This window comes from Ranitomeya variabilis, chromosome 6 (genome assembly GCF_051348905.1).
Source record: "Ranitomeya variabilis isolate aRanVar5 chromosome 6, aRanVar5.hap1, whole genome shotgun sequence".
NCBI lineage: Eukaryota > Metazoa > Chordata > Amphibia > Anura > Dendrobatidae > Ranitomeya > Ranitomeya variabilis.
This window is the reverse complement of record NC_135237.1, coordinates 331702147-331720737: the sequence shown is the minus strand read 5'-3', so window position 1 is coordinate 331720737 and position 18591 is coordinate 331702147. Positions and strand designations below refer to the sequence as shown.

The following is an 18591-nucleotide window of genomic DNA, read 5'->3' as shown; positions in this document are numbered from 1 at the left end:
CATATAGTGCTCTGCACCGTTCATTATTGCCCCGTAGCTGTGCCATATAGTGCTCTGCACCGTTCATTATTGCCCCATAGCTGTGCTATATAGTGCTCTGCACGGTTCATTATTGCCCCATAGATGTACCATAGAAAGCTGTGCCATTGCTGCTGCTGCTGCAATAAAAAAAAAAAGACATACTCACCTCTCTTGCTTGCAGCTCCTCAGCGTCCCGTCCCGGCGTCTCTCTGCACTGATTGATCAGGCAGTGGGTGGCGCGCACACTATATGCGTCATCGCGCCCTCTGACCTGCACAGTCAGTGCGGAGAGACGCCGGGAAGATGGAGCGGCGCCCGGCGTGTGGAACGCGGACAGGTGAATATGTAATACTTAACCTGCTCCCGGCGTCCCGCTCCTTCCCCCGGACAGCTGGTCTTCGGTGCCGCAGCCTCTTCCTCTATCAGCGGTCACCGTTACCGCTCATTAGAGAAATGAATATGCGGCTCCACCCCTATGGGAGTGGAGTCCATATTCATTTCTCTAATGAGCGGTCCCATGTGACCGCTGAACAGGGGAAGAGCTGCGGCACCCGGAGACCGTGGGACTGCAGGGACAGCGTCAGGAGCCCCGGAAGCAGGTAAGTATGCCTCAGCGCCCTCTCCCCCTTACCCGCCGACCCTGCCGCCGACCGTGACTCGAGTATAAGCCGAGAGGGGCACTTTCAGCCCAAAAATTTGGGCTGAAAATCTCGGCTTATACTCGAGTATATACGGTACATACATATTCTAGAATACCCGATGCGTTAGAATCGGGCCACCATCTAGTAAATAAATAAATGCCCTGCAGTAAGTGAATAAATACGAGTAATGCATGTAACACACATAAGGAACTGATGGTAGTTGACACCATGTTGATCTATAAAGGATGTCAAGTACACTAGTCTCCGCGGTGTATTTTCCCTGATAGACAGTCATTAGATGGTTCACTGAACACATGCAGATTTACCTGCCTGATTAGACATTTTGGACGCAGCAAATAAACACTGCTATATCCTGATCGTGGGCATGTGGCCTGATACTTATATATTGGTAAGTGTAAAAAAAAATCTTGTCCCTGATACATTTTTGAAAATAAAGATAAACTAGACAACCCGTCAAATTCAAAACATTTAGAATGAAAATGTGATTACTTAAAAAAAACTTCTTTTTTTTTTTTTAAAAAACTAAAACATGATGTAAATTACCCAATAATTTATATGTACCCTTTTCAAAAAATGCAAAGCAAGCACACTGCCACCTCTCGACTGAGCTCTCCCTTTATTGAGTTAGATGCCGGTCCCAGCTATGTTAGAGATGGGAATAACCATTGCCAACTGCTTTGTGTGTACAGCGTCTTTGCATGCCAATGGATCTCCATGGTAACAGACAATAAGCAAACTGTATAGTCTGATTCTGAAGTTATAATCCCTTTTGTCCAACCCCCTACAAATTGTAAATGAGCAAGATGGAAGGAAGTTAGGGTCTATTTACACTGCAAGATTGTCATTGACAAGTGTTCCTAAAAATGTGCATTCACAAAAATCGTGCAGTCTATAAAGTCTATTGATCACCCACCCAATGAATGAGCATTTCGCTTGTTCTTTATGTGAAATGATCTAGTGCTGCATAAAAGATCATCATTGTTGGCAGCACATTGCCCTGTGTAAACAGAACTCGTGCTGCTGAGCATAATAGCAGTCTATTTGTATGGCAGTCTAGTGTGCATCTAAAGGTACTTTCACACTCAGCAACTTTACAACGAGAACGACAGCGATCCGTGACGTTGCAGCGTCCTGGATAACGATCTCGTTGTGTTTGACACGCAGCAGCGACCTGGATCCCGCTGTGATATCGCTGGTCGGAGCTAGAAGTCCAGAACTTTATTTCGTCGTCAGGTCGGCGTGTATCGTCGTGTTTGACAGCAAAAGCAACGATGCCAGCAATGTTTTACATGGAGCTAACGACCTGTGAGAACGATAAGTGAGTCACCGTTACATCACAGGATCGCTCCTGCATCGTTCTGGAGCTGCTGTGTTTGACGTCTCTACAGCGACCTAAACAGCGACGCTGCAGCGATCGGCTCGTTGTCTATATCGCTGCAGCGTCGCTGAGTGTGATGGTACCTTAAAGCCAGGTCAGCCTGTGTAAACATGCTATTAAATGACCGCAAACAAGTAGCTGATCATTTAGTGCTAATGGTCGTCACATATCGACGGACCTTAAAGGCGTTGTTCGAGTTTGTGACGACTTTCGAATAGTCATAGTACACAAGCCACACACTGTCAGGATTCACTGATGCCGGCCCAACGAGGCATTCATGTGACCGCATACTCCCAGACACATTTCCGTTAGTCGTGTGCGGCTTTCACTTCTATTGATCAAAGCCGTGTACGTCTAGTCGGACTGTGACCGGAAGTATGCATATTGTACACTTGCGGTCACATGACCACCCGCTGCTGGATCCAGAGAATCCTGGTAGCACATGCTGTGCACGTTGTGAGGTTCAAGAGTCTGCAGTCACAGAGAATAACTGTAGATTTTCTTAACAAACCTGGAAAGACTACTGGATGATATTGTATAGGGTTTGAGTCTAGCCTGTAACAGTGGAGATACAAAGGTCTACACCGAAGCTATACACTGTGTTCCAAATTATTATGCACAAAGAGTTTAGGAGTGATAAGGTTAGAATTTTTTGTTTGTCATTTAAACTCATTGATGGTGATGTTTGTCAGGGCTCTTTATATTACTGAAAGCAATTGCAGATACCTGTGCAAATTAGTTTGGCAGGTGTGTCCAAATAAAGGCAAGACTACTTAAGAAGGCTGTTCCACATTATTAAGCAGCCTACATTTTTTGCCAAAATGGGAAAGAAAAAGGATGTGTCGGCTGCTGAGAAGCAACAAATTGTGGAATATTTAGGTCAAGGCATGACTCAATCAACATTGCCAAGACACTTCATCGTGATCATCGCACAATCAAGAAGTATGTAGCTGATTCCCAGCACACACGTGTGTGTGCTGATAAGGAAAAATTGAGGACTCTTTCCAACAGGCAATTGCGTAAGGTTAAAAGAGCAGCTGCAAAAATGCCTTGTCATAGCAGCAGACAAGTTTTTGAAGCTGCTGGTGCCTCCAACGTCCCCAGATCAACAAGATGCAGGGTCCTTCAGAGGTTTGCAGCTGTTCGTAAGCCATCCTGTCGACCACCTCTATCCACTGCACACAAGCAGAAACGGCTCCAGTGGGCCAAACGATACACGGAGACTGACTTCCAAACTGTTTTGTTCACCGATGAGTGCCGTGCAACGCTCGATGGTCCAGATGGATGGAGTGGAGGATGGCTGGTTGATGGACACCCCATGAAAACACGGCTAAGGCGCCAACAAGGAGGAGGTGGAGTAATGTTTTGGGCTGGAATCATGGGGAGAGAGATTGTCGACCCCTTTATGATCCCTGAAGGGGTAAAGATGAACTCCATAATTTATGTGGAGTTTCTAAAACAACACTTCCTGCCATGGTTCAAGAGGAAGAACCGTGCTTTCCGCAGCAAGATCATTTTCATGCATGATAATGCACCGTCTCATGCTGCAAAAAACACATCTGCATCTCTGGCTGCTATGGGCATAAAAGAGGACAAACTTATGGTGTGGCCACCATCTTCCCCTGACCTCAACCCCATTGAGAACCTCTGGAGCATCATCAAAAGGAGTGTCTATGATGGCGGGAGGCAGCTCACATCTAAGTAACAGCTCTGGGAGGGTATTCTGTCCACATGCAAAACAATTGAAGCAGAAACCATCCAAAAACTGACAAATTCAATGGACGAGAGAGTCCAGAAGTTTCTTTCGAACAAGGGGTCCTATGTGCAAATGTAACATCACCTAGAATAAAGTTTTCACTTGAAAACTGTTTGATTTCATTTTGTAATAAGCTGATAATGTTTATAACTTCACAATCGACCATTTTTTTGTTCAAAATAAAAAAAACAAGGTTGAAAACTCTGCTGTGCATAATAATTTGGAACATGCATTTTGAGTGTTTATTTTTTTTTTTAAAGATACTGTTTTCATAGGCAGTTTGTTCCAAAGCATTGCAATTATACTAGAATAGTAGATGACTGGAAAATAACAATGACTGCAATTCAGATAGGTAATTTGAGAAAATATGAGGAAATAATATTATTTGCATAATAATTTGGAACACAGTGTAAACCTGAAATGGTAGATTATTATTTTTATACAAGTGTATTAAAAAAATAAAATAAGCAATTGTAAATCCACCCTCTAAAGCTGCCATGCTCCTAACTATTACAATAGAACCGAGAAGTTGTCCTTCCATTTTCCTTGTTCTGAGAGCTCCTGGAACATGAGGTTCCCAATATGTTGTTTACTTGAGGAAATGCCAAAATCCTAAAAAAAGGATTAAAAAAATCTGAAGGCTTGATGATGTCCTGATGGACCATAAAGAAGATGAGCGGGGTTATTATAAACTGCTGATTTAGGGGAAGTGGTGTATCAATGGAGATGGGTGTTGTATAGGACACATTTTGTGACCATTTTGGCAGCTCAGCAAAGTGATAAACATAGTTTGATTAGAGGAGAAGGTTATGGCTCTGGATACGTGATGGCGCCAAGATAATGATAATTCTCAATATCAGCCATAATTATTTTCCTTCCTCACTGAACATAACACAGACACGATACCCTTTATCCTTTTTGTATTGAAAGCTAAACATTTCATCTTTACCGGGAACAATAAAACCCATCCTAAGGTGCCAGCTGTTTAATGAGTGCACTTCCATATTTAATAAATTCTATTAACAATACACACCCAAGTCACATTCTAGGTGAACGGGCCCTAATTAAAAGCACACACCATCTGCTGGTGCATGGCAGCAGGGTGGCACACCACAGCCAGCGTGCTCCCTGGGATTGGAGATGTATTATGCATGAGCCATGTCTGGAAAATGTCAGTGATCCCATAGAAGACATCCTGGAAGCTGCTTAGCTCCATCTAATGGGCACATCTGTCATTAATCCCCTTTTTGAAAATAAATGGCAAAAATCATTTTCTTTCATGCAATATCAACACACGGGATTAACCGTCATTAGGCAAAGTAAACCGGTCACAAATTGGGATTTTTTTATTTTTGTTCCCTTTAGGCTTTTTTTCTACGTTTTATTTTAGCTGTTGGATACTATTGGCAGTTCTATTTTATACCAATGCAGCATCAAATGGAATAAAATGCGCTAGTTACTTTTATTTGTCACAGTGTAACGCTTCTTGGGCAGTTTTATACGCTTGCAGGGGATTGTTTTAGTTTGAGGACAAAAATATAATTTATTACTGCTTCATTTAAAAAAAAAAAACTTGATGCCTTTGGCTGCTAAACTGAATAATTTAGGAGTAAAAAAATGTTTAAAAACCTATCAATAATGTTATAATGGAAAATATTTAATGTGTGGAGTGCCCCTCCTCTCCTTAGGCTAGGTTCACATTGCGTTCTTGGCGTCCGTTAGACGGGCTACGTTACACCGCGGCATAACGCCGCATAACGCGGTGTAATGTAGTCCGTTAACGCCGCCGTTGAATGCAATGTCTGACGCATCGCTAGCGCACGCCCACAATGGGCGTGCGCTAGCCACGTGCCGTCATTGAGTGACGGACCCTGAGACGCGGGCTGCAGCGTTTCCGGGTCCGTCACTGCTAGCGCAGATAGAGCTAGCAGATGCTCTATCTGCGCTAGCGGGATGTAACGTCGGCGTTAACAGCAGCCCGTTAGCGTATGTGCTGAACGGGCTGCTGCTAACGCAGTGTGAACCTAGCCTTACCCCTTCTGATTCTTCCTTTCCTGTTCCTAACAGCTCATAGGAGCCCTTAGAGGGAACCTGTCAGTGTTGCCAAACCACGGTCATCATGATTTAAAGCTTGGTTTCAGCCAGGTGTAATCTTTTTCTGAAACGCTCCGGAATTTGATAGTAAACCCAAGCGCCTTTTTCCTGCACTGCTGTAGTTGATTGACAGGTCTTTTCCATGTGTGCACATAGGCATAGACCGGCCCCGGGCGGCACCAGACTTGTCTTATCTCTGCCCATTGTTCCTGGATCTACAAACGTTGTTTTCTCTGAAACGCTGGTGTATGTCTTAGAAACTTGAATGGCAGACCATTCGAGATACCTGAGAAACCAAAAGAGTATGCTGGACATGGATCGAGAAGGATGGATATGGGACTGAAAGTTGTGAAATAAAACACCTATATTTAACAGTAGGTGGTAATTATTGGCACTGTGTGGAAAGAGTGACCTCCCTGACGAAGGACTGGGTTCCGAAACGCGCGTCGGGGTGTGCGCCGAACATGAACCGAGAACCACTACCAGACTACATCAGATAACCATAGCTGCCATCCACATTCCTTCTCCCTATACAGCCTTTTGTAGATCATATTCTCTTGTATTATAACATTTATCCTGGGAGAGGTGTCATGCACAAGCACATATCCTATAGTGGAATACTGCCACTTCCACATATATAAAAAAAAATATATGGTTAAATTAAAGGGATTACCAGTTCTATGTATTTCAACTATCATTTTAATATTTCTGTTTACTTCTATTACATATATTTATTTTTGTGGTCCTGCTCCTTTTTGAATCTACCCTGTACCTCTGTGTATAAATCCTGTTTTTATAATTATGTTTTTATATTGAATTACTGTTTACTTGTGCGGGCACTCTTTGCACACAATGCCAATAATTACCTCCCACTGTTAAATAAAGGTGTTTTACTTCACAACTATCAGTCTCATATCCATCCTTCTTGATCCATGTTCAGCGTGCTCTTTTGGTTTCTCTTCCCCAGACATGTCTGTGTTAGTGGATAAGTGTACTCCTCAATATATAAGGCTGCTTTCACACTGCATTTTTGCCCCCCTTCGTTGGCCCTGTCTGGGCTTGTGTCCAGACCCCCCGCAAACCTGAATTTGGGTGTATGCGTCAACAATTGCTCTAACGTACCTGTTGGAGGCAGATACTCAGTCGCTGGGTGTCCACCTCTAGTAGGTATTTACGCCCGAAAATGATGCAAGTCTGAGGTCACATTGACTTTATTTGCACCATTGTAGTCAATGGCCCCATCGGTGGATACGCCCAAAGCCCATTTTGTGGGGGGTTCGGATGCAAGCCTGGAGCCTCTAATGTGGGCAAAAACACAAGGTGAAAGGAGCCTAAGCTCATGGTGTTTGAGAACTCTGCTGCATTGTGCTGTGCCTCTGGTCTCATAATATAGATAATGAACATGAAAATGACAACTCTGGGGGAAAAAGTCCCTAAACAGGATGATATTGTTCAGTTATTACTTCCATTGCCAGACACATTTCTAATAGGAATAACAGAGAAACGGCACGATACGGCAATCTAATTTTTTTCATTATTATTTTGTGGTGAATAGAGATGGGTGCACACCTGGAAGTTCGGGTTCGGCTTTACTACTTCTGATCGGTGGTAAAATCACCACCGCACAGAGAGCCGCAGTCCTCACGCTGTCAAAAGATAGCGTGTGCCCACAGCTGTGATTGGAGGTAGCTGGTTATCAAAAATACAGGGGAACCATTGAGGGCGAGATTCATTGACATTAGTGGACATCCCTGGACCAATCACATTACAATAAAGCAATCCTCTTTTTCTCACACATCTTTGTTTTAGGAAATCTCTGCTTTTTTTATATACATGGTGAATATTGCCATTTACTGTCCTATTTCCAGAACATATGCCATCAGAAGAGTAAGAGATGCCTTCAGAGAGAAGAAGAATGTTGATGATTTCCATGAGATACAGTCTCTCATATACAGGGCCAAAGAAAACCTGGAGGTCATTCAGCGTCAGGTAAGACCAATGGTATATGCCCTTTCATATGTCATGTCGTCTCCTGTCTTCCACCTTCCAAGAAGAGACTAGTTATTTCTGCTTTACCATATAGTTGTGGACATAAGCACAAAGAGACAAATGCTGGGCCATCAACCATCAGAGTAATAGTATGTACTCTCTTTGTTTTCAGTTTGCTATACTTTGCTAATGCCTGGGAAAGGCTACAGAGGTGTAGAATTTTAATGGCTAAGCCAGCCCCCTTCTCTCTATATGCTTCACTGTAACAGAAGAGGTCTGGCTTAGCTATTGTAATGCGCCAGTCAGGCGGTCCTCTTCTCACACAGCATTGGTCACATGGAGACACATGGGACCGTATACTGTGTCAAAAGTAAGCTGGAAGTCGTGATGCAGAGGCTCTGGATCATTGACAGCAGGTTGTTAGAGGAGCTTTAATAACCATAGTATATAAGTAAGTTGTATATATACTACGTGCTTCAACCTTGGAGTGTGGAACTGTAATGAAGGCGGAAGCTCATGGATTACTTCCAGACCCCCAAGGGTTGAATGTGTTTATATACTTGTATGTGGTACAGGTAGAATATCCCCATGGGCTGCAGTTGGTTAGGAAAGAGCTGTAGTGACCAACCCATATGGGAGGGAGGATTGAGTGTTAGAGACAGAGGCAGGAAGTGTTATTTCAGTCTATGCTAAAGCAGGAGTTCCTTTACAGCAGGGGTAACAGGCTGCTAAGGGAAAATGTGAGCTTAATATTCCGGATAGCAGATTGCCGTAAATACCTTTCATGTGAGTCCGTCTAATGGCCAAGGGCAACCTCGAGATAAACATCGGGGGCCAGGGGCACACACCGCTTGCGACGCTAGATAGAAAGATGGACTGAGACTACATGTGGCAGAAGGTATTGCAATCCAGAAATGCTGATAGAGGTGAGGAAGATTCCCAAGGGCTAGGAAAGCCAGAAAGGGGGATATGCCGCCTATCCCGAGAACCAGGGCTAAAGTTGTATCCGCTACCTGCGGGAAAATGACAACCCGTTGGACCTTATCCTTTATACCTGATGGTAAATATTGTACAGACTGCAATTCTCTCAGTAAAAGTTTGTTTTTTTAATGAACCACTTGGACGGTTTGCTGCCCTGGTTCCAGAAGAGGGATTCCTTGACTCAGAAGAGGCCTGCTGGCCACAAGTAAGTGGAGAGCACCACATACACAACAGCATACCAGGACTGAGACGCCCCTTGTTTGTAGGATGCCAGAGTGAGTGGGGACCAGAGCTCGCCCACGACTACTTCATTTGGGCATCTTACAGAACCTCTCATCTGCAGCAATGTGGTGGTCTTCAAACACCTATCCTGAATTTCATTATTGTGTGCAGAAGAAGGGAATCTTCTATCTGCTTGTGGACTGCAGTGGCTTACACTAACACAGACTTTTATATTAGAGTTGTTATAATCCATGCCATCAGGTGAACAGCATCTTGCCCCCACCCCTACATACCATACAATATCACCCTATGGGCGCTTGTCTTCTTTCTTACTTTCCATATAGGTGATCTTGGCACATTAAGCACAAAGGTGCAAATTTGTTCAGTCTAAATGATATAGTACAGTTAGTTTAAGTAACATCATTGCTGACCTCCGCCATCGGTCGTGGCTAAACATCTGTTATAGACTGATTCCTTGAAAGGAGAAAAATATGCCATATTGAGTACATTTGACAGTAAGGGGGGTAGGGTCATGATTTAGCAGATGCAAAGTGAGTAATTGGTGGATGCAAAAAATGTGATACCTTGTTTTCTCATTTATTTTATAATCTTTTCTTTTTAAAGTAAGGCATATTGTAGCTCATAATATGAACCCTACATAATATGAACTCTAATGCCGTGCCGGGGGCACGGTTACAGTTGCCACTCTCCATACAAAGAGCGGTGACTGAACCCGCACCGACACCGCCCACATGACTGAAATCGGTACGCTACCCTGAGGAATAAAGTAATTTCCTCCCGATAGCCTGTGACCAAGTGCTGGCGCCGGGCAGGTTTACAGTGCTATTAACCTTCAGATTAACCCCATATCTGTAGGTTAATAGTGGTTTTTCATGTGACAATTTCCCTTTAAAAGTAATTCTGAATGGGCCAAGGGTGGTGGAGTAATAAGCAAAAGTTGTACACTCACCTCTAGGACCGACACCGCTCCTTCACATTCACTACTGTATTTCTCTCTGGACCAGGGACATGAACATATGGAGGAGACATTATAGGATAAGATCTAGCCACTCTAGTTTCTAGAGGGTAGCAATTAATTTCAGGGCAAGCTGTGACATAAATATGCCAAATGGGACAACCCCATTTAGGCTGTGTCACATAGACCCCACTCACATGCTCTGGTGAAAATCTCTATATTTCTCTTCTCGTGCAGGAGATGAAGAACAACCATACTGAAACAGTGAGGAAGTTCACTCATCTGCACGAAAAAGCTATTGATGAGCAGCGTTAAATGAAAACAGAGCTATTTCTCAAGCACATGTGCGGCACATCATTGGAAGAAAGCCAAGTGTCAGTCTCAGTGTCAGTTGCTGCAGATCCTAGACATTAAGTTAAATATATTGTAGCGTTTCACCCGCTACAGGTCATGGGGACACTTGCTTGGCAGCAGAATCATCATAGACAGGCACGGTTCCTCACACAAATCTGTCCGTATGGTGTATTTAAACTGCACATAAACCATATAGGGTACAGTCCATTTCAATACAGCCACGAAACATTAAAAACATCAGACAGTTCATGTAGCAGATGGGCTTCTCTGCCGTACATTATAATCCCCTTGTCCGGGGTTACCTCTCCAGGTCCTCAACACAGACCGCCCAGGTCTACGGTCTCCAGGTGCTTCCAGGACGACTCCACTCCCAGGAGTCTCCAACACTGACCGTCCAGGACCTTGCACAGGAACAAACAAGACCATGTGACCCACCCCCTGGTCACATTATCTACCCTTAACCACTCCCCTGGGTGGGAGTGTGTGTGTGTGTGGCTAGTTTGACCCTCCCATCTCTCATAACTAGCCCTGCCAATCTCCCATTAGAAATACACAATTACTTGTGGGACTACAGGTCCCAGAACACAACATAACTTTAGACTAACAGCGCAGAGTGTCCTCCTCTGCGACACACATACTGGCCATTCACAACACTGCCGGACTTTGTCTCGTCACAATTATGCCTCCAAGTGCATCTTGCAGCGCACACACAGCACCCCCTGGCTGTAACATTGGTCACTACACCACAAAATATATGAATCTATAGCTTTTTCTCTAGTGAGCTGCAATCCTTGACATGCTTACAAAAACATTACACTGTTTTGCAGCAATCACATCTAATCTTTCTAAAAGTAGAACTGAATAATTACGGTATATTACACAGGTCTAGATCACCATAGGTGAGGGGAGCAGGGATCGTACATACTGTACATCATGATGCAACGGGATCCATCAAACCTTTTATGTCCAAATATACACTATATGGTCAAAAGTATATGGACATGTGACCATTACATCTATAAAAAGTTGTTGCATATCTCTTTCCAAAACTTCAAGTGTTAATATGGTGTTGAGGTTTTTTTGCAGCTCCTGGGTTAGTGTTGCACAAAATAATACAATATTGCAGTGTGTCTATGGGAATTGGCATGCCAAGGTAAGGAGGCATGCCATAGATGGTATGCCACTCTCTACAAGGAGAAACGTTACCCTTTAGACCACAGTCCAGAGCCTCTCACCTAGCCAAATCAATTCTCATACTTTGCACTGACGAGGGCCAACAGCCCGAAACAGTGTCTGCAAATTGAAATTCTGATTTGGTTTTATCCTAAGTCATATTGTAAGACTCGTTAAAGGGTAGATAATGACTTGTAGGATCGCTGCTTCCAACAGGTGGCGCTATAAAGTTCCACTCCTCTTCCCCTCTGAAGAGGCAATTTGCATTTCTATAGGAATTGGAACCCATTTATCCAGAAGATAAAGGTCAGACCCACATGTTGGACAAGAAGGTCTGTCTTGCAGTCAGTTTTGAAACACTGCACCAAGTTGTTCAGCGGGGTTGGCATTGCGGCTTTGCGCAGGTCTCTTGCGTTCCTTCTCAACAAACTCACAACATAAGGACCTTCCCAAAATGTTGCCACAAAGCAGTCACCACTAAATCCTGTACCATTAATCCTCTTTATTATTTATTATTATAGTGCCATTTATTCAATGGCACTTTACATGTGAAAAGGTGTATACATAATAAAAACAACGTACAATGATCCTGAACAAAACGAGTCACCAACTGATACAGGAGTAGAGAGGACCCTGCCCGCGTAGGCTCACAGTCTCTTCCATGAAATGTTCCAGTAGTCACGGTGCAGTCTGGCAGGTAGCATATTCTGGGCATCCACCCAACTCAGGATCGACAATCAGCCTGGATTACTCCGAAGAACATGTATCCAGCACTTTAGAGTACAGTGGCAATGTGGTTGGCATTGCATTGCTTATGGATTTCTTAGGCTTGTGTACACCTGATTAATCATGGAAACCTTCATGACGTTGCCCACATACCAATGTTGTGCTGTGCTCATTTACAGAGGTAGTTTGGAACTGTAATGAGATGCTAAAAAGGACAAGCAATTTTTACGTGCCATGCGCATAGGAACAGATAAGAAATTTAATAAACTAATGGCTCCCTTCTGAAAAGTATCTAATTTAAAAGTACTGAACTCTTCAGTATGGCCCAGACCATGACAAATTTTGTCTACGGAGAATGCGTTACTGTGTGCATGACTTTATGCACCTGTTTGTGGGGGATGGCTACTTGCTGAAAGCTATATCCACTGTATGCACAATTATTCTGAAAGTATAATGACCATTTCATCATTTTTATGCAGATTTTCCAACTCCGAGCTGTATAAACTTGCATGCTTATTGATTCAAGCAGATCAGGTGATGTGTATTTGTGTAATGAACGACGGTGAGGCAGCTTGTTTTCCTCCTGGAAAATGGGCCAGACATTGAAAAGTCAAAAATTCGTACAAGTCTTACAGAGGGATGCAGCACTCACTAAATTGCTAAGATATTATGCCGTGATCACAGAACCATCAAAGGTTTTGTTTCTAAAAGTCAACAGGGTCACAAAAAGCATGTTAAGAAAAAAAAGACTCAAATTAAGTGCCAAAGATTTGAGAATAATCAAACGCGAAGTGACCAGGAAACCATTGTCCTCCAGTGCTGTCATATTCCAGAACTGCAACCTCTGTGGAGGCCCAGAATGCAAGGTGTTCACTGCTCAGAGACATGGCCAAGGTAAGGAAACCTGATCACCACTGAAGAAGTCACATACGTTGCAACATCTAGAATAGTCCAAGAAATATCTGAAGACAGATTTTTCCATAGATTTTATGGACTGATGAGATGAGTGACTCTTGGCAGGCCATATAGATGGGTCCCCGACTGGGTCAGTAATGGGCACAAACTTCTACTTTGACTCAGACACCTGTAAGATAAAGGTAGGGTACTCTTTTGGGCTGTTATTGTTAAAGATGAGCTTGTTGGATCTTTTCAGGATGAGGATGGACTCAAAATCAGCGCCCAAGCCTACTTCAAATTTGTAGAAAACACTTTCTTCAAGCAGTGGTACTTGTAGAAGTCTGCATCTTTCAAGAAAACTATAATTTTTCTGCAGGATAATGCTCCATCTCAGACATAGCAGTACTCCACTGCTTGGCTGGCCAGTAAAGGCCTTAACGATGAAATGATAATGACATGGACAATATTACACATGAAAATAAGAACTTTGTAATATATCTTAACCGATAAATCCGCTTTTTTCTCTACCAGGGCTGATCATTCTCAAAATTCTCAATTCATAGGTAATTATCTGTATTCAGTGAAGACAGACTTTTACGTTTTTTTAGATGGAATCTTATCAGTAGTAACTGCCATCTCCTATCTCAGTAATGTAACAATCTGTCTCCACTGAATAAACATTTTACCTGTGTATTGAGATGTTTGAGAATGAATGATCAGTCCTGTAGGAGAAAGAAGCAGATTTCTCTGATAAGATATATTACAAAGTTACTTATTTTCACATGCGTTTATGATTTATGACATAAATATTAAAATATTACTCTTTAACCCCTTTCCGACTTTGGGTGCAATAGTATGCCCATGTCGTACTCCCCATGTTTGGTCCGGGCTCCGGCACTGAGCTTGCACCTTTCCGTACACATGACATGATCTACACAGCTGACATGTGCCGTCAACGGCCGCAGGTGGAATTTCGACCCACCCACGGATGTTAACTAGTTAAATGCCACTGTCAATCTCTGACAGTGACATTTAACTCGCGCTTACTGGAAACGCGTCGCTAATCCTGCCCATCGGTGACCACGTCACATGATTACGGGTCACTGATGGATCAGCATGACAATCGGAGGTCTACAGCAGACCTCTATGGTTGTCAGTGCCAAATTGTTATGAGCACCATTCCGGTCAGCGCTCATAGCAAGTGAGCATTTCTGCTACACACAGGTGATCTGATCATCGCCTGTGTGTAGCAGAGGAGATCAAAGTGCTGCAGCTTCTAGTCTACCATGGACGCTATTGAAGCATGCAAAAAGTAAAAACAATGTTTTTAAAATATAAAAAAAATAAAAGTTCAAATCATCCCCCTTTTGCTCCACTCAAAACAATAAAATAATCAAATATACACATATTTGGTATCACCAAGTTCAGAATCACCCGATCTATCAATATAAAAAAAAATTAACCTGTTCGCTTAACGTCGTAACAAGACAAAAATTAAAACCGCCAGAATTATGTCTCTTTGGTTGCCGCTACATTGCAATAGCATGCAATAACGGGCGATTAAAAATATCATATCTGCACCAAAATAGTATCATTGAAAACGTCAGCTTGACACGCAAAAAATAAGCCCTCACCTCCCCAGATAATGAAAAATGAAGACACTATGGGAAAATGGTGCCACTTTTTTTTATTATTTTTTTATTTTATTTTTTTTTTAGCAAATTGTGGATTTTTTTTCACCACTTAAATAATAAAAAACCTATACATGTTTGGTGTCTGTGAATTCGTAATGACCTGGAGAATCATAATGGCAGGTCAGTTTTAGCAGTTTGAGAGCATGGAAACAAAAAAAAAAACTGTGGAATTGCACTTTTTTGTAATTTCACCACACTTGTAATTTTTTTCCCGTTTTCCAGTACTTGATATGTTAAAACCAATGGCATCCTTCAAAAGTACAACTTGTCCTGCAAAAAAACCCCTCACATGACCATATTGACCAAAAAATAAAAAAGATATGGCTTTCGGAAGAAGAGGAGCAAAAAACAGAAATTCAAAAACTGAACGTGTAAGGTTTGATTCTCCAACATTCTTGGGATCTGCTCCATGCTCATGACTGCTTCAGTGGATATGGTGGTGTTATTTGCCGGGCTAGCAGCATTGGATCCTGGGCTAATGAAATTTTGCCATGAAATAATATTATTTTTTTTTATTTCTTTTGCACATATTTTTATACTGTTCCAAGTTTTCCCTTCTGTGCATTGTCCACAGTTCCATGCTCCTATTATGTTTTGTGTTTCTTTCCCCCCAATCATTACTCACCCCTATTCTTCTTGCATTAATATTTGCTTGAAATCTATTTGCGCTCAGCAACAATTTTGAAGAAATGTTTGGAGCTGGTAAATGAATTGAATAAAAATCAGCATGATGGCTCTAGACTGTATTAAATCAAACCAGTCAATAGTACAATTGATTAAAGAAAAATAATTGTACGCAGGGGATGCCATGTTTTTGTTTGACTCGACATGGTGCGCTAGCAACGATTTCTTCCATTGTTGGGCAGTATTAATTAATTGTAGTGAAAATATTAACGCCACAATGTCACACTTTCTATTTGCTGTGTGGGGGGTTTGGGTTTCTTTCAAAGTCATTTATTGAGACAACAATGGGTGAGATTTCTGAAAATCTGGATTCTTTAGGAATGAACATAGCACCTTTGCCTACACAAGCTGTAACTGCTGAATATCACAAAAGTTTTGTCCAAATTTGATATTCTCATTTCTGTGTGTCAGCACTTACATTTCTCACTGCTTCAGTGTCTCTGAGTCAGAGTAAAATGCCCCAAGTCCACAAATACAAGAATGATCATAAAGGATAAAGATATTCACTCAATATGCCGGACGACCCACCACCTGTTGCCCAGAATGTTCAAAATGGAAACTTCTCATCATTTCTGTGTAAAACAGCAGATTATGTAAAATTACAACTAGTACTGTATTTTTTTCAAACTATAAAATGTACAGTTTATCATGAAAATAATCTTGCTTTAAAACTGTGTGCACCTAACATACTGGAGACAGGTTATTGTGATCAAAGAAAACATTGACATTCTGCTCTATCTGATGACTGAGAGATCTGCTCCGTCCTTCTGCCAGACAGACCACACTGATCAATCTGATCGGTGCAGGGCAGAAAAGAAAGCTTACCAGGACCTGCACGGATGTGGCTCATCCTGAGTATCTGAAGGATTTACTTCTCAGATCATGTGATCAGTCTACAGTATGCAGCAGAGGTGTGTGTATGTAGCCGCTGTGTATATGTGTGTATGTAGCTGAGGTGCGTGCGTGTGTGCTTGTGTGTGTGCGTGTGTATGTGGCAGGTCTCTGTATTTATGCAGCAGGGCCATGCATGTTTACATATTGCAAAGTTAGTGTGAATGTAGTATCTGTGTATGTATGTGTGTGTAGCAGAGCTGTGTGCGTTTACATGCAGCAGAGCTGAGTGTACATGCATCATTGCTGTGTGTATGTAGCAGAGCTGTATGTGTTACATACAGCAGTACAGCAGAGCTAAGTGTGCGAGTACTCTGCATGCAGCAGTATTGTGTATGTATGTATGAGCTGCAGAGAGTGTGCATGCTGTAAAGCTATGTGTGTATAAAGCACATACTGCAGATAAACACTAACAGTAGATCTATTACCTCTATTTGTTTTACCCTAGTTAATTAAAATTAGTGATATTGACCTCTCTACTTCTGTATCCCAACAGAGAAGTTTTAATTAGTATGAAATATGTTTTTCTTTTTTTTTTCTACTGTCTAAACCTGGTATGCCTCTTAATGTAGTCCAAAAAATATCGTACCCCTTTTGCATTGCCATAGAAAGATTTCTCTGTACCTCTGGTCTCCTGTGATGACCTCTCACGTGACTGCCTGCAGCCTGTGATTGGAAAGGCAAGAGTCCCAGGGTACAGAGACCGGTGGGCACCAGAAAACCAATGCTGTGGGTCACCATAGGAGAGGAGTACAATGTGTAAACTATCAAATTAACAATTCCCCTCCATTTTACCTACTTAGTTAGATGCATAAACACAATCTGACCATGTATACATTTCCAGGATAAGGAAGATAAATATGTCACATGTATTAAAAATTACATTATTTATTGAAAATTAGTTAAAAAGAATATCTAAAAAAACGGGTAACCTCAAAAAAGGAGAAATACATGTGGTAGTTGTGCAAGGGCTTATTATATAGCTACCGCCATGTATGGTGAACTGCTAGCAAAGGGTCTAATAATATGGGATCCACATGCCAGAATCAAGGAGGGATGCAGGCGGGGACCACCCCTGTGCGTATCGCTGCTGCAGGGCAAGAATTTTAACATACCGTATATTATTATTATTGACTCTAGTATAAGCCTAGGGTGGAAAATGCAGCAGCTACCGGTAAATTTCAAAAATAAAAATAGATACCAATAAAAGTAAAATTAATTGAGACATCAGTAGGTTAAGTGTTTTTGAATATCCATATTGAATCAGGAGCCCCATATAATGCTCCATACAGTTCATTATGGCCCCATAAGATGCTCCATACAAAATAGGCCCCATATAATTCTTCATGCAGTTCATTATGGCCCCATAAGATGCTCCATATACAAATATGCCCCATATAATGCTCCATGCAGTTCTTTATGACCCCATAAGATGCCCCATATAATGCTCCATGCAGTTCTTTATGGCCCCAAAGAGGCCCCATATAATGCTCCATGCAGTTCTTTATGGCCCCATTGATGTCCCATATAATGCTCCATGCAGTTATGTCCCCATAGATGCGCCATATAATGCTCCATGCAGTTATGTCCCCATAGATGCCCCATGTAATGCTCCATGCAGTTCTTTATGGACCCATAGATGCCCCATATAATGCTCCACGCAGTTCTTTATGGCCCCATAGATGCCCCATATAATACTCTATGCAGTTATGGCCCCATAGATGCCCCATATAATGCTCCATGCAGTTATGGCCCCATAGCTGCTCCATATAATGCTCCATGCAGTTCTTTATGGCCCCATAGATGCCCCATATAATACTCCATGCAGTTATGGCCCAATAGATGCCCCATATAATGCTCCATGCAGTTATGTCCCCATAGATGCTCCATATAATGCTCCATGCAGTTCTTTTTGGCCCCATAGATGCTCCATATAATGCTCCATGCAGTTATGGCCCCATAGATGCCCCATATAATGCTCCATGCAGTTATGTCCCCATAGATGCTGCATATAATGCTCCATGCAGTTATGTCCCCATAGATGCTCCATATAATGCTCCATGCAGTTCTTTATGGCCCCATAGATGCCCCAT

The 18591-nt window shown here is 42.3% G+C and overlaps 1 protein-coding gene across 3 annotated transcripts in view; it reads left to right on the top strand.

The window, feature by feature from the left end:
* The window catches only part of LYRM4 (LYR motif containing 4), a 199329-nt gene that overhangs the window by 65639 nt on the left and 115099 nt on the right, over nucleotides 1-18591 (top strand). For all 3 annotated transcript variants that reach the window (XM_077269815.1, XM_077269813.1, XM_077269814.1), the window contains one exon: nucleotides 7780-7900. In XM_077269815.1, coding sequence (XP_077125930.1) covers nucleotides 7780-7900 — 121 coding nt within the window. The remainder of the gene's footprint in view (nucleotides 1-7779; nucleotides 7901-18591) is intronic.